The 12,021-nt window shown below is 46.2% G+C and overlaps 2 protein-coding genes across 5 annotated transcripts in view; one reads left to right on the top strand and one right to left on the bottom strand.

The window, feature by feature from the left end:
* The window catches only part of SEPTIN2 (septin 2), a 30,506-nt gene extending 22,213 nt beyond the window's left edge, over positions 1-8,293 (bottom strand). For 2 of the 3 annotated variants that reach the window (XM_066618922.1, XM_066618920.1), the window contains exons 1-3: positions 8,247-8,293; positions 3,211-3,240; positions 25-148 (exon numbers count right to left, since the gene is read on the bottom strand). In XM_066618922.1, the coding sequence (XP_066475019.1) occupies positions 25-148; positions 3,211-3,219 (133 nt within the window). In that variant the 5' untranslated portion in view covers positions 3,220-3,240; positions 8,247-8,293. Of the gene's footprint in view, positions 1-24; positions 149-3,210; positions 3,241-3,683; positions 3,706-8,246 lie in introns of those variants that run through there. The other variant, XM_066618921.1, reaches the window with a different exon arrangement.
* A 184-nt stretch (positions 8,294-8,477) lies between these two features.
* The window catches only part of HDLBP (high density lipoprotein binding protein), a 69,473-nt gene continuing 65,929 nt past the window's right edge, over positions 8,478-12,021 (top strand). For both annotated transcript variants that reach the window (XM_066619424.1, XM_066619426.1), the window contains exon 1: positions 8,478-8,566. The gene's annotated coding sequence lies outside the window, so the exon portion shown is untranslated. The remainder of the gene's footprint in view (positions 8,567-12,021) is intronic.

Genomic DNA, 12,021 nt, shown 5'->3' on the forward strand with positions numbered 1-12,021 from the left:
AAACATTATAAAAACTGATCTTACCAACCACCATAAGAGTAAATTCAAAGCCTTTTTTCACAGACTTCCGGTGAACCTGGTTGGGAAGGTTTGCAAATCCAACATATCCAGGAGTTTCTGGATTTGTAAACTTTTCAGCAGGCTGTTGCTGAAAAGAGAAAAAACAAATTAAATCATCTCACTTCAACATGATAGCTGATTAGTTCTTAAATTAATAACAAATTCAAAGTGGTTTAACATGATACAATAGGGAACACATTTTGGATTGTTTCAGTTGAAGAATATAAAAATATAGGTTTTTCCTCAAAGAACTGAACCATAACATTATTCATTAGTTTTTTTTAACTATAGCAGTAACTTCCATTGAGGTGTACCAATATCATACTGTCTTTATGGAAACAGGTTAGATTAGGTTTTTGATCTAAATGAACGTATTCTTCAAATACTATAAAAGTATTGAAGTATATCCAAACTCTAATATTGGCAGTATGGTTCAAATGCTTTACAGCAGCAATTCTCAACCTTTTCCATCTCATGGAATACTGATAAGGTGCTAAAATTTTTACAATTGACGAGGCACACTATGTTGCCTGTGGGAGGCTCATATTCCCCAAGGGTCCAACTAATAAGTGACCCGGCCATAGATTCCCATGGCACACTGCAAACCATTCGTGGCACACTGGTTGAAAATTGCTGCTTTACAGTATAATTATCATACAAAACTGACATTTAAATATAGTGGGCCTTTTGGTATCCATGGGCGATTGGTTCCAGGACCACCCTGTGGATACCAAAATCCATAGATACTGGAGCTTCAAAGTGGGGGCGGGGTTGTGGCCCCGCTATTACTTATTGGGAGGTCACACCAGGCCTGCAGCGCACTGTAATGGCCTTCTCTGAAGGCCCCCAAGATGTCACCAGAAGCAACTTCTGTTTGGGTTCAGAAGGTGCTCTGAGATGCAGGCCTGCAGACAATTCCATGGGCCTTCCCTGGCCTCAAAACACCTCTCAGATGTGAATTAGAAATTACAGTTGCAAACTGGAGGTCTCTTCTGGTCACATCCTGGAGGCCTTCTGAGTTGCAGGGTCCAAGTTGTTCAAATCCACAGATGCCAAGCCTGTGGATAAGGAGGGCCCACTGTAGTAACTGTGCTAAGGCACATGGTAAATAGCACAGATGGGAGCTTTTCTAATATTAATTTGAAATGCAGCGTTTAAAATAAGATCTTAATCTGAGTCAGATTTTCGTAGAATCAGAGCTAGAAGGAACAAAAAAGCCATCAAATTCATCCCTTAACATTAGACTCAGGAACAGCGATTACATTCCCACAGAAATCATACAATTGTTTACGGGCCCAATCTTAAACAGTGCGCGCTGGCTTACTGCCAGCATGCACTGTTGAAAGTGTGCCATAAAGTACATTTGTGAGGCCCTAGTGCTGGCAGAGCACTGGTGTTCTGCTCCTTGGTGGCCGCACAGACCGCTGGGCGGTGGAGAGGTAGGTGGGGAGGAGGTATTCCAGAGGGGGGGATGGTGGAGAGGAGGCGGAACCAGTGGAGCTTTGCTCCATCGAATCCTGAGCCTCCACGTAGGGCTGCTGGCCCGACACAAAAGCTCTTCATTGTACGCCAACCCTTGGGTCACCCTAGAATTGAGTAGCCCCATTGCAGGGCTACTCTCCTTACCTGGGGGAAGGGGACAAAAGTTCCCTTCTTCTGAGGAGCTGAGCTGCTCAGTTAGCACTCAGGATGCAGCGGTAGCCATTTTTTGCACCGCTGGAGCCCCACGCTCCGGGCAGCAAAGGATTGGGCTACCAGTCTATTTCAAATGAATGGCTAAAAAAGAACAAATATCCTCTCCAACAATTTGTTTCCTACAAATGTAGAACTGTAAAGTGAACTGTAAAGTAAATCCCTGGGGGCTGGGGATAAGAATAAGCCCTCAGTTTTACTGTACTTGTCATAAGAGGTGACTAAAAAGCCAAAGGGTAGATGGGACTTGTTAGCCTGGGAAGGCAGCTCATCTGAGAGAAGGAAAACTGATCCCAAACCTCCACTGCCTTGTGGCTACATCCAGTTATGGAAAAGGCCTCAGGAGTCAACCTCGAGGCAAAATCCGGAGCTGGAGTCCCTGAGGCAGTTCATGGCTGAACACAGTCACGTTCTGGCAACTCCTGCAACACCGCTGGAACCAACCATATTGGCTTCTGCCTTTCCATTGGACCATTTCAGTGACGTGGAGAGGGGGGATTTGCTGCATGGGAAACAGTCTACCCTCCATATCTAGTTTACCCAGGCTTTGCGCACTGGAGAGGACACACTATTCCAGAACCACCATTCAGAGCACGATACCATAGTCTTCCGAGACTGAAGGATGCCAACATGAAAGTGAAACAGATTTTTCACTATCTTTAGAGAAATGTATCTTATTTAGATATATTGCCTGTACACAGCTAATAGCTCAACATAAGCTGCATTATGTATAAGGATAATGAAGGCAAAGATGAAATCAAGCAGCTCTAGAACAAAAATTAACTTTGCTAAACAATATGCCTTTGTAAACATTTGATTAAAATGTGCAAAAAATTTACTGCTTGCATAATTTTACTTGCACATTTTAAAAATAAAACAGGTCAATTCAACATACAGTGGGCCCTCAATATCCGTGGAGGATCTGTTCCAGGATCTGCTGTGGATACCAAAATCCACAGGTGCTTGAGTCCCAGACAGCGCAGGGTTCTGGTGCCACAATCACTTACACTGATGCTGCATCAGGCCCTCCAGAGGTTGCACTGGCCTGCAGCCCACTGCATGGGCCTTTCCAGCTCTTCAGAAGGCGTCCCAGGCATGACCGGAAGCCACTTTCAGTTTGCACCCACAACTTCTGGTCACTTCTGAGAAGTGTTCTGAGGCCAGGGAAGGCCAATGGAGTGGGCCATGGGCCTCCTTGCACCTCAGAACACCTCCCTGATGTGACCAGAAATCTCAGACATGAACCAGAGGTGGCTTCCGGTCATGTCCTGGAGGTTTCTGAGGTGCAGGGTGGTATCAGATGGTAGAAACTACAGGTAAGGAGGATCCACTGTATGTTCATTTCAAAAACTCAAGAACATTTGTATTCATATAAGAGGCCTATACTGCCGACATTACAGTTAAAAAAAATTAACAAGACAAAAACCATTGACAGTCAACAGCAAAGGCATTCCTTACCTTGGACATCTTTATAAAAATTCAGTAAATCTGGAAGAAAAAAACACATCACTTTAGTACCAGCTAACACACATAACTAATAATTTCTATTTACATCAGGTGTTTATTCTAAGAATTATACACTTAGCATTCTGGTCATGAGCATGAGTATCTCTCACATTATAATGCTATTCTACTACATTCTTGATGTAAGGAAGTGATTGGGAATATAAAAGAAATAATTGTTGATCAGGAACAGAAAGCTGTGATCTTTTGTGTGCACCTTTGTTCAGACTAATCTTACAGGTTGAGTCTTGTTATTTATGAGGGTTTCATTCCCTTACATCAGTAGTTCTTGAACTTTTCTGGCTCCCCTGATGTTTGTGGCCATTGACCACGGCTCTCCATTACATCACAACACCTCAGTTACCCCCAAAATGGGGATGAAGGGGTTATAATTATACACTAGAAACAAAAAACAAGAGAAGTCAAACCTGTAGCAGAGCTGCCAGCACTCCAGAGTTTGTCAGCAGCACACCTGGAGAGTTTTGGAAAGGGACATTTTTTCTTTCTTGTAAGGGAGGGGAAGTGATGAAATTTGCTGGGGGAAGGGAAGACTTTGTTTTGTGTGTATCTGCTAAGTGCAAACTGATGTGACACTGAGACCCAGAGACTGTTTGGCTGCAATCCTAACCTCACTTTCCTGGGAGTAAGTCCCACTGAACACAATAGGACTTACTTCTGAGTAGACCTAGCTGGGTTTGTGCCCTTTGTCTTATAATAGCAGCCAACTTGGGAAGTTTCCCCCCCTCCCCCAAAGGAGGCAGGAGGAAAAAGGGCGACGGCTGAAAAGGAATAGGTATTTTTATTTTTTATCATTTTGGGGGAACAAAGCTTGACTGATCAAGATTGGCTTTTTTTCTTTTTTGAAGGGGGAGGAAAAAGAGAAAGGTGAAGATGCTTGGTTAAGAACATAAGAACAGCCCCACTGGATCAGGCCATAGGCCCATCTAGTCCAGCTTCCTGTATCTCACAGCAGCCCACCAAATGCCCCAGGGAGCACACCAGATAACCTGGTGCCTCCCTTGCATCTGGCATTCTGACACAGCCCATTTCTAAAATCAGGAGGTTGTACATACACATCATTGCTTGTAACCCGTAATGGATTTTTCCTCCAGAAACTTGTCCAATCCCCTTTTAAAGGCATCCACATCCTGTGGCAAGGAGTTCCACGGACCAACCACACGCTGAGTAAAGAAATATTTTCTTTTGTTCTAACTCTCACAACACTCAATTTTAGTGGATGTCCCCTGGTTCTGACACAGTTCTGGTTCTTAACCCCTGGTTAAGCTGACACAGAGCCCAATCCTGCCAGCACACTTGCTGGCAGGTCCTCCCTGGAGCACAAGCGAAGCTGAAACCTAGAGAAGGTTGGCAGGCAGCGAGATTCAGCGACAGGCGCTGCGTGTGTTTCCAGCCAAGCCTTCTCTAGTACCAGAGGATGCTGGAAAGGGCTTGGTAAGCATATGCAGCGCTGCCTGGTCAGCTTGCTCTGGGGTCGGGCTTCCCTCCCAGTACGGAGGCTCCTGCTTGCCAGCCAAGCCTTCTCTGGACCAAAGGGAAGCAGTCCTACTCTGCACAGCGCTCAATGCAATCACTGGCAGAGTCTTCTCCAGACAGGGAGGTAAGCCCAAGTGCACACAGTGCAGGAGGCTGGAATGGCCAGGCTGGTGACCTGCCGGATGTCAGGGAGGCTCCACCACATTTCACATGCCCTCCCCCCTCACACTGCCTCACCCACCTTGTTCACAGCTGCAGAAAAGTAGCAAGTAGGGAGGCAGCACATGCAGCTGAGTTAAGCTGAGCAGAGCAACTATAGCCATCTCTCTCCCCAAAATGCCTAGCAACAAGGCAACAACATACCCTGCACAAGACACAAGACAACCCCAGATGCACAAACTGAATACCTCAGCCTTACATGGATGCAAAAATCACATTAAAGCAAATCCATTTAAAAAACAATGTCCCTTTGCTAGGTGATTTAAAAACAGCCTTGCTGACCTTTGTGATGTAAGGTAGAGTCATTAGGCAGAGTCATCAGTCTCTGCTTCCAAAGGCTTCACTTAGCCAGGGACCCCTCCTTTCACCAATGCAAAGTGCTTATCTTTCTTTCTGGTGCTCAGGGGGAAGGGAGGGGTCCCTTGCCTTGGAGTGAAGTTGTTCTATGTGCCTGGAGAGAGAATGATTAATGGATTGTCAGCCACTGCCCTTTCTTGCATTAAGGAGGCTATTGTTAAAGGACTTTTCTCCTTTAATTGAAAGGGCCCATCTCATGGTTTGAGATAAAACAGGTAAAAAAAATCTGTGGATAATTAGGTTATACCTGTACTGAAACAAGACATTAAAAAATGAAAGATACTTGGAAGTCAGATTAAAGATCATGACAACCTTGTGATGAGCTACATTCTGAATATTGTAGGTCCTTCTAGGCACTCTTTTGTGTAGGGACAATGCCTTTCTGTCAAACTGCTGGTCTTTACCCTTGTGCAATGAAAGCAGCATGGGTAGCCTTGTTGCCTGTGGAAAGATTTTTCCACACTATGACAGTGGCTCCTAGTACATGGAATCCTCTATTCATATAAACAAAATTTGGAAATAATGGACATTGACTGCTTCAACAGAAAACTAGTCATAAATGTTTTGAACATGCACTGTATTAAATGCATTAGAACAGTGGTTCTCAAACTTTTCAGCACCAGGATCGAGTTTTTAGAATGACAATCTGATAGGACCCACCAGAAGTGATGTCGTGGCCAGAAGTGACATCAATTCAGGCTTCAAACCTAAGCCACAATCAGTCAAAGGTCCCATTACACAGAGCGCTTGTGTTATTTTGCATAGCTCCGAATTCAGACATTTCAGCTTGGAAGTCAAAGCAGAATGAGGACTTGGATCTTTCCCACTGGAAGCCTGCCCCACCCAGCAGACTTGTACCCTATATTTTCAAGGCTGTATTCTCAATGGCAGCTGAGGTAGGTGCTACATGACCCACCTATTGGATCCTGACCCACAGTTTGAGAAACACAGCATTAGTATTTAACAAACTTTTGAAATGAAATGGACATCCCTTCCCCCATTAGTCTGTATCAAAGAGGAAAGCACGGGATCTTTAACAAGGAAGAAAAACAAAGAAGTTTCTGTAGGGCATTCACAGTGCAACCTTGTACATATCTATTCAGAAGTACAGTACATTCCTTTGAGATCAGTGGTGGGTATAGGGATGCAGCCTCAGAAAGGTACAAACAAGTGCCATAGGAAGTTGTGCCTAAAGCAATTCCTATACACAGTTATTAACCCATTTCTGCCCAGCTCACAGGTGTGCACATTTGGTTTGTTTCATATATGTAACCTTGGGCAAAAATAGCTTATTAACATGCAAAATTTGCTACTGCAATGGAAAGATTGCATTTCAGTCCAAAGTTCAACACTGTCCACTTTAAGGGTCAGCAAAGCACAGTTTTCCATACACAAAACACAAGATGCAGGAACATCACCCTGACTCTGATCTACAAGTGACCATTTGTACATTGCCTGGGCAGACAAACTCACACACCCTGCAGCAAAACGCCCAGTATCTCTCCCCCCTCCTCCTCCAATATGCAGTGGGCATTCCCAACATCCAACCGGAAATCTGTCTCAGTTCTGAGCGAATGCAGCTGCTCAGTTCATCTCTGTTAACCCCAAGTAGGGATTAAGACAGGGCCTCTCTGTTTGCCCATTCCTATGAGAAATGGAAACCCCCACCACTATAAAACTACGCTGAGGTTTTAAAGAGACAAACCCAGAGAGGAAACAGACATGCCACAACCCTGCAGTTTAATAAGTTCAGACCCCATTTTTCTCCCCCCCCCCCAATAAAACCAGGTTTATCTTCTTAGTCTGCTCCAGACAGAGCAAAGGAAGGGCACCTATCACAGGCTCTCTGTTTCTGTTTCATCCGGAGTTTGTGGCCTGCTGCTGTGTTGGTTTCTGCTTGCTTGTTGTGTACCTCATGACCATTTTTTGAAAAAGGTCAAGGATTCTATACACACTTTCCTGAGCGCAAGCCTCTAGAAAAGCCTGGCTGGATCAGGCAAAAAGCCCATTTAGTCCAGCTTCCTGTATCTCACAGTGGCCCACCAAATGCCCCAGGGAGCACACAAGACCACAAGAGACCTGCACCCTGGTGCCCTCCCTCGCATCTGGCATTCTGAGATAACCTACTTTTAAAATCATGAGATTGCACATACACATCATGGCTTGTAACCTGTGATGGATTTTTCCTCCAAAGATCTGTCCAGTCCCCTTTTAAAGGCATCCAGCCCAGATGCCATTACCACCTTCTGTGGCAAGGAGTTCACAGACTAACTAAATACTGGGTAAAAAAATATTTTTTTTGTCTGTCCTAACTCTCCCAACACTGAATTTTAGTGGATGTCCCCTGGTGTTGTGTGAGAGGGAAAAGAGCATCCCTCTATATCAATCACCATGTCCTGTGGCAAGGAGTTCCACAGACACTCAATTGTAGTGGATGTCCACTGGTCCTGGCGTTGTGTGAGGGGAAATAGAGCATCCCCCTCCCAACTCTCTCTGTCACCATATCCTGTGGCAAGGAGTAACAGACACTGGATTTTAGCGGATGCCCCCTGGTGCTGGCGTTGTGAGAGGGGGAAGATCACCCCATGGACTTTACCCACCCCCTGCTTGCTTACTCCTGATAAGCATGCATAGGATTGTGCCCCAAGTGTGCAGCCTCACCGACAGTCTCGGGGCTGCAAGAGCTTCGCTTGGCCCCTGAGTGCCCCTGCTGAACCCAGCCAGCCCGCCAGCCAGCCCACCGACCCCTCCCCTCACGGCGGGAGCGGGGCAGCTACCGCCCCCTCCCAAGCGGGCGTTTCCCCGCAGACCAGCGAGAAGCAGCGGCCTGGAGCGTGCCTCTCACGCGCTAAGAGGCGGCAATAGCCGCCACCCATGGTTACCGCCGCCCCCAAGGAGCTGCTCCACGGGCGACGCCTCACCTGACAGTCGTCCCCGAACTCCCTGCCCAACCGCCTCACAAAACGCCACCGCGCATGCGCCCTGCCGTGCTCCACCCCTCTGAGTTGTCCCCGCCCACACCGCCACGCCCCCTCCACAGGCCTCACGAGACCACACGGTAACAAACGCGCATGCGTAAGCCCCACCGCCCGTCACCATAGCAACGCGAGGGAGGGCCATGATGGGGGAGGAGCCTCCCTCCTCCTCTTGGCGGGTCATCCGTAACCCTCTTTCCTTTACCAAGATGGCGCCCGGCCTCTCGCATTCGGCATAGCTTGTGTGGCGAGCGAGCCCATGCAAGGTAAGGGCCTCAGCCTCCCATCCGGGCAGAGCATCAGCAGCGGGCCCGTAACCGCCTGTGGTGGCGGGGCGTGGTCTTTGGACGGGCTTCTGCTACGGCTTGGCCTCAACAGGGAGGTGGTGAGAGAAAGCAGGCAGGGCCGCGAGAGCGGGAACTCTACTCCCCCTTGTTAGTAACTCTATGGTGTGCTCAGCTGCCATTGGCTAGTCGAGGACACGTGATACCCCATACCATAGAGAGGGAGAGATTTGAGGTGCTGGAAGGGCATAGAGTCGTTGCTGTTGGTCTTCTGGTTCCCTATCTATCCCATAATAATTCATGACGGGATGATTATGCTTGGCCTTGTCTGTTCCAACTCCACAGAGACCAGGGATGTGTGAGGGGTGGTGAGGCAGAGCCTTCGAAAGGTGCCACTGCATGTGAAGCACCCACAACCCACGCACTCTGTGTGGGTGGGGAGACAGGTGAGGCAGAGCCTCCCCACCAGAGTCCTTCAAAAAACGCCACTGCTGTGGGAGGCGCCTAAGCACCCACAACCCACGTGCTCTGCAGAGACCAGCCCACCTGGACAGTATTTCCGACCATATTCTAAGTCAGTGTTTCTCAGCCAGTGGTACAGGTACCACCAGTGGTAATTGTGGTGGTGCCTGGTGGTACTTGCAGGGCCCCTGGACACCTGCCACCCAGCAGCGAGACCAGGAACAGGACACAATAAACAGCAGTAGGAGGCTGGGCTCAGCAGGCAGAGCCCTGAAGCATGCTTTTTCACACTCGAAAAAGCCCTCCTGTTGACACTGAGAGCCCAAGCCTATCCAATTTTCCAGTGCTGGTGCAGCTGTGCCAATGGGGCATGCACTGCATCTTGTGGTGGGGAGGCAGTCACAAAGAACATTTGTTCCCTTACCTTGGGTTTGCATTGCAGCTGCACCAGTGCTGGAAAGTTGGATAGGATTGGGCCCTGAGCCTCTTACTGGTGTTTATTGATTGAATTTGTAATCTGCTTTTCTCCCCGAAGGGCACCCAATGTGGCTAACAACACTTAAAATGCATACAAAATACATAAAACTATAAAAATAAAATAAAAGTTTGTTTGTTGTGTTGCTTCTGGCCTCCCAAACCAGAAGTAACTAGCAATGATGTCATGTATACCTCAGAGTGCCAGGTGCAAGAGAGTGGCACCAGGATGCAGGTCTCTTGTTGTCTTGTGTGCTCCCCAAGGCATCTGGTGGGCCATTGTGATATACAGGAAGCTGGATTAGATGGGTTTTTCGCCTGATCCAGTGGTACTTCAAATAGGTGGACCATGTGAAGCGGTACAGTGGAGGACAAACCTTGAGAAACACTGTCCTAGGTCAGTGTTTCTCAGCCAGTGGTACTTGTACCACCTGTGGTACTTGAGGTGGTGTCCAGTAGTATACACAGGACACCCAGACTTCCACTGTCTGGCAGCAAGATCAGCAATGCAACACAACATGCAGTGATAGGAGGCTCAGGTCAGTGGGCAGAGTTCCAGCATGTACTTTTTCTGCGCTAGAGAAAGCCCTCCCATCTGCCTTATCACTATTTCTTGTGTTGCGTCTGACCTCCCAATCCAGAAGTAACTGGTGATTACATCAGCATTGAGAAACACTGTTCTAAGTGACCAGATGCAAATGTACCAAGCTGCACCTACCAAAATTGCTTCTTCATAAGGCAATTAACTATTAAGATACAGAAGTCATGTCTTCCTTTGCATCTGGCTACTTTATGATTTGGAATCCGATACAATAGAGAGAGAAGCAATTGATTGTAGTTAACTTTTGCCAAACTGATGCATCTTTGGCTGTGAAAAACCTCTCACATCAGTACTGTATAGAAATTGCAAACAAAGAACAGTTCTTGTGATACTGATGTTGGCATGTGCCACTTGGAAGCAGTGCTTTGAATTCCCAATGTGTCATGTACTACAGATTTTATTTTTTAAAGAGGCTGTACAGTTGGTGACCATATTGTCACCAAATAAGACACATTACAGAGTTTATTCTTAGCTAGTATGTATAACTGGGGAAATAACAGGAAGCAGATTACTGTATATACTGTATATAAACATACTGTTTTCATGGAGTTCTGTGCAGTCCTGTGTGTTTATGTACCTGTAAAACTGACTGAATGCAGTGGGACCAACTTTTGCATTGCAAAGTAACTGTCAATATTCCATAACTGAACAGATGTTATTGAATGATTTAGAAGTACGGTAAGATGATGAGATCTCAAGTAAGTTGTGAGATGTTCCCAAGGGAACTCTTCAAACTAGTTGAGAAGTAGAAAAGCTTATGAAATTCATCTATGGGACAAAACATTTCATATGTGCACAGATAGGGTTTGAATTAACTGTAAAAACTGGAAAAGCTAGAGTCAGTGCAGAAAGGTCACTGAAAAGATCAGGTCAGTATGCCACAGCAAGGGAAAAAGCAAATTGAAGTGCTGGAAATACTTTGCATATTTATCTAAAAGTGAAGGTTTATCTGTGTGTGCCAATCTCAGCAAGGCTATCTATGCATGTTTATTCAGAAGTCAGTCCAATTTTCAGTGAGGTTTCCTCGCTAATGTGTATTTAGGATTGCAGCTCTATCCGAAATTAGCACAAAGGGCTAAGGCTAAAACAGCCATCCTATGCACTTGACAGCAAGCCCCATTGAGTTCAATGGCACTTCCTTCTGAGTAACACACATACTGTAGTACTGTGCTATATAAGTCCTTCCCCTCCCCCCGAAACAAAACTAATATGTGTAACTGCATTTGCTCACATTCATCTCTTGTAACCTGGTCTTTCTTATTACACTCCCTTTGCTATCTCCTCCAGTATCAAAATTTAAATTGTAAACTTGAGTACCTGATTTTCCTACAGACAAAACAAAAGTTGCACCTTGTCCTTCCCAGCTGACAGGGGCATAAGAGGGTCCTGGGTTCCCTGACAATTTGTTGCTCCCACTCAGGGCCCAGTCCTATTCAACCTTCCAGCACTGGTGCAGCCACAATGCAGCCTCAGAGGTAAGGGAACAAATGTTTCCTTATCTTGAGGAGTCCTGTGTGACTGCCTCCCCATCAAAGGATGCAGTGACCATCCCACTGACACTGCTGCATTGGTCCTGGAAAACTGGATAGGATTGGGTCCTCAGTTGGCTGTCTGAGGCAGGTTAGCTTCACACTGCCTTATAATGGGGCAAGCTCTCTTGACGAAACCCAATGCAATTTTTAAACTAGAATGCAGTTTTCATTAGAAGAATTTAATTTGTGTCTATTAATTGTAAGCATGTGGACAGGGTCTGTGTCATTTTAAAAAAACTGATATGTAGTTTTTAGAATATCATAGGTGCCTCAATTTTAAAAATGGGAGCGGTTTACAACAATGTGTTGCAATATCTAACCAGCCTCTAAAATGTGTGGTTTATTTGCTTTAATCAGGCATGTAGGAC

This window comes from Tiliqua scincoides, chromosome 3, assembly GCF_035046505.1.
Source record: "Tiliqua scincoides isolate rTilSci1 chromosome 3, rTilSci1.hap2, whole genome shotgun sequence".
NCBI classification, from domain to species: domain Eukaryota; kingdom Metazoa; phylum Chordata; class Lepidosauria; order Squamata; family Scincidae; genus Tiliqua; species Tiliqua scincoides.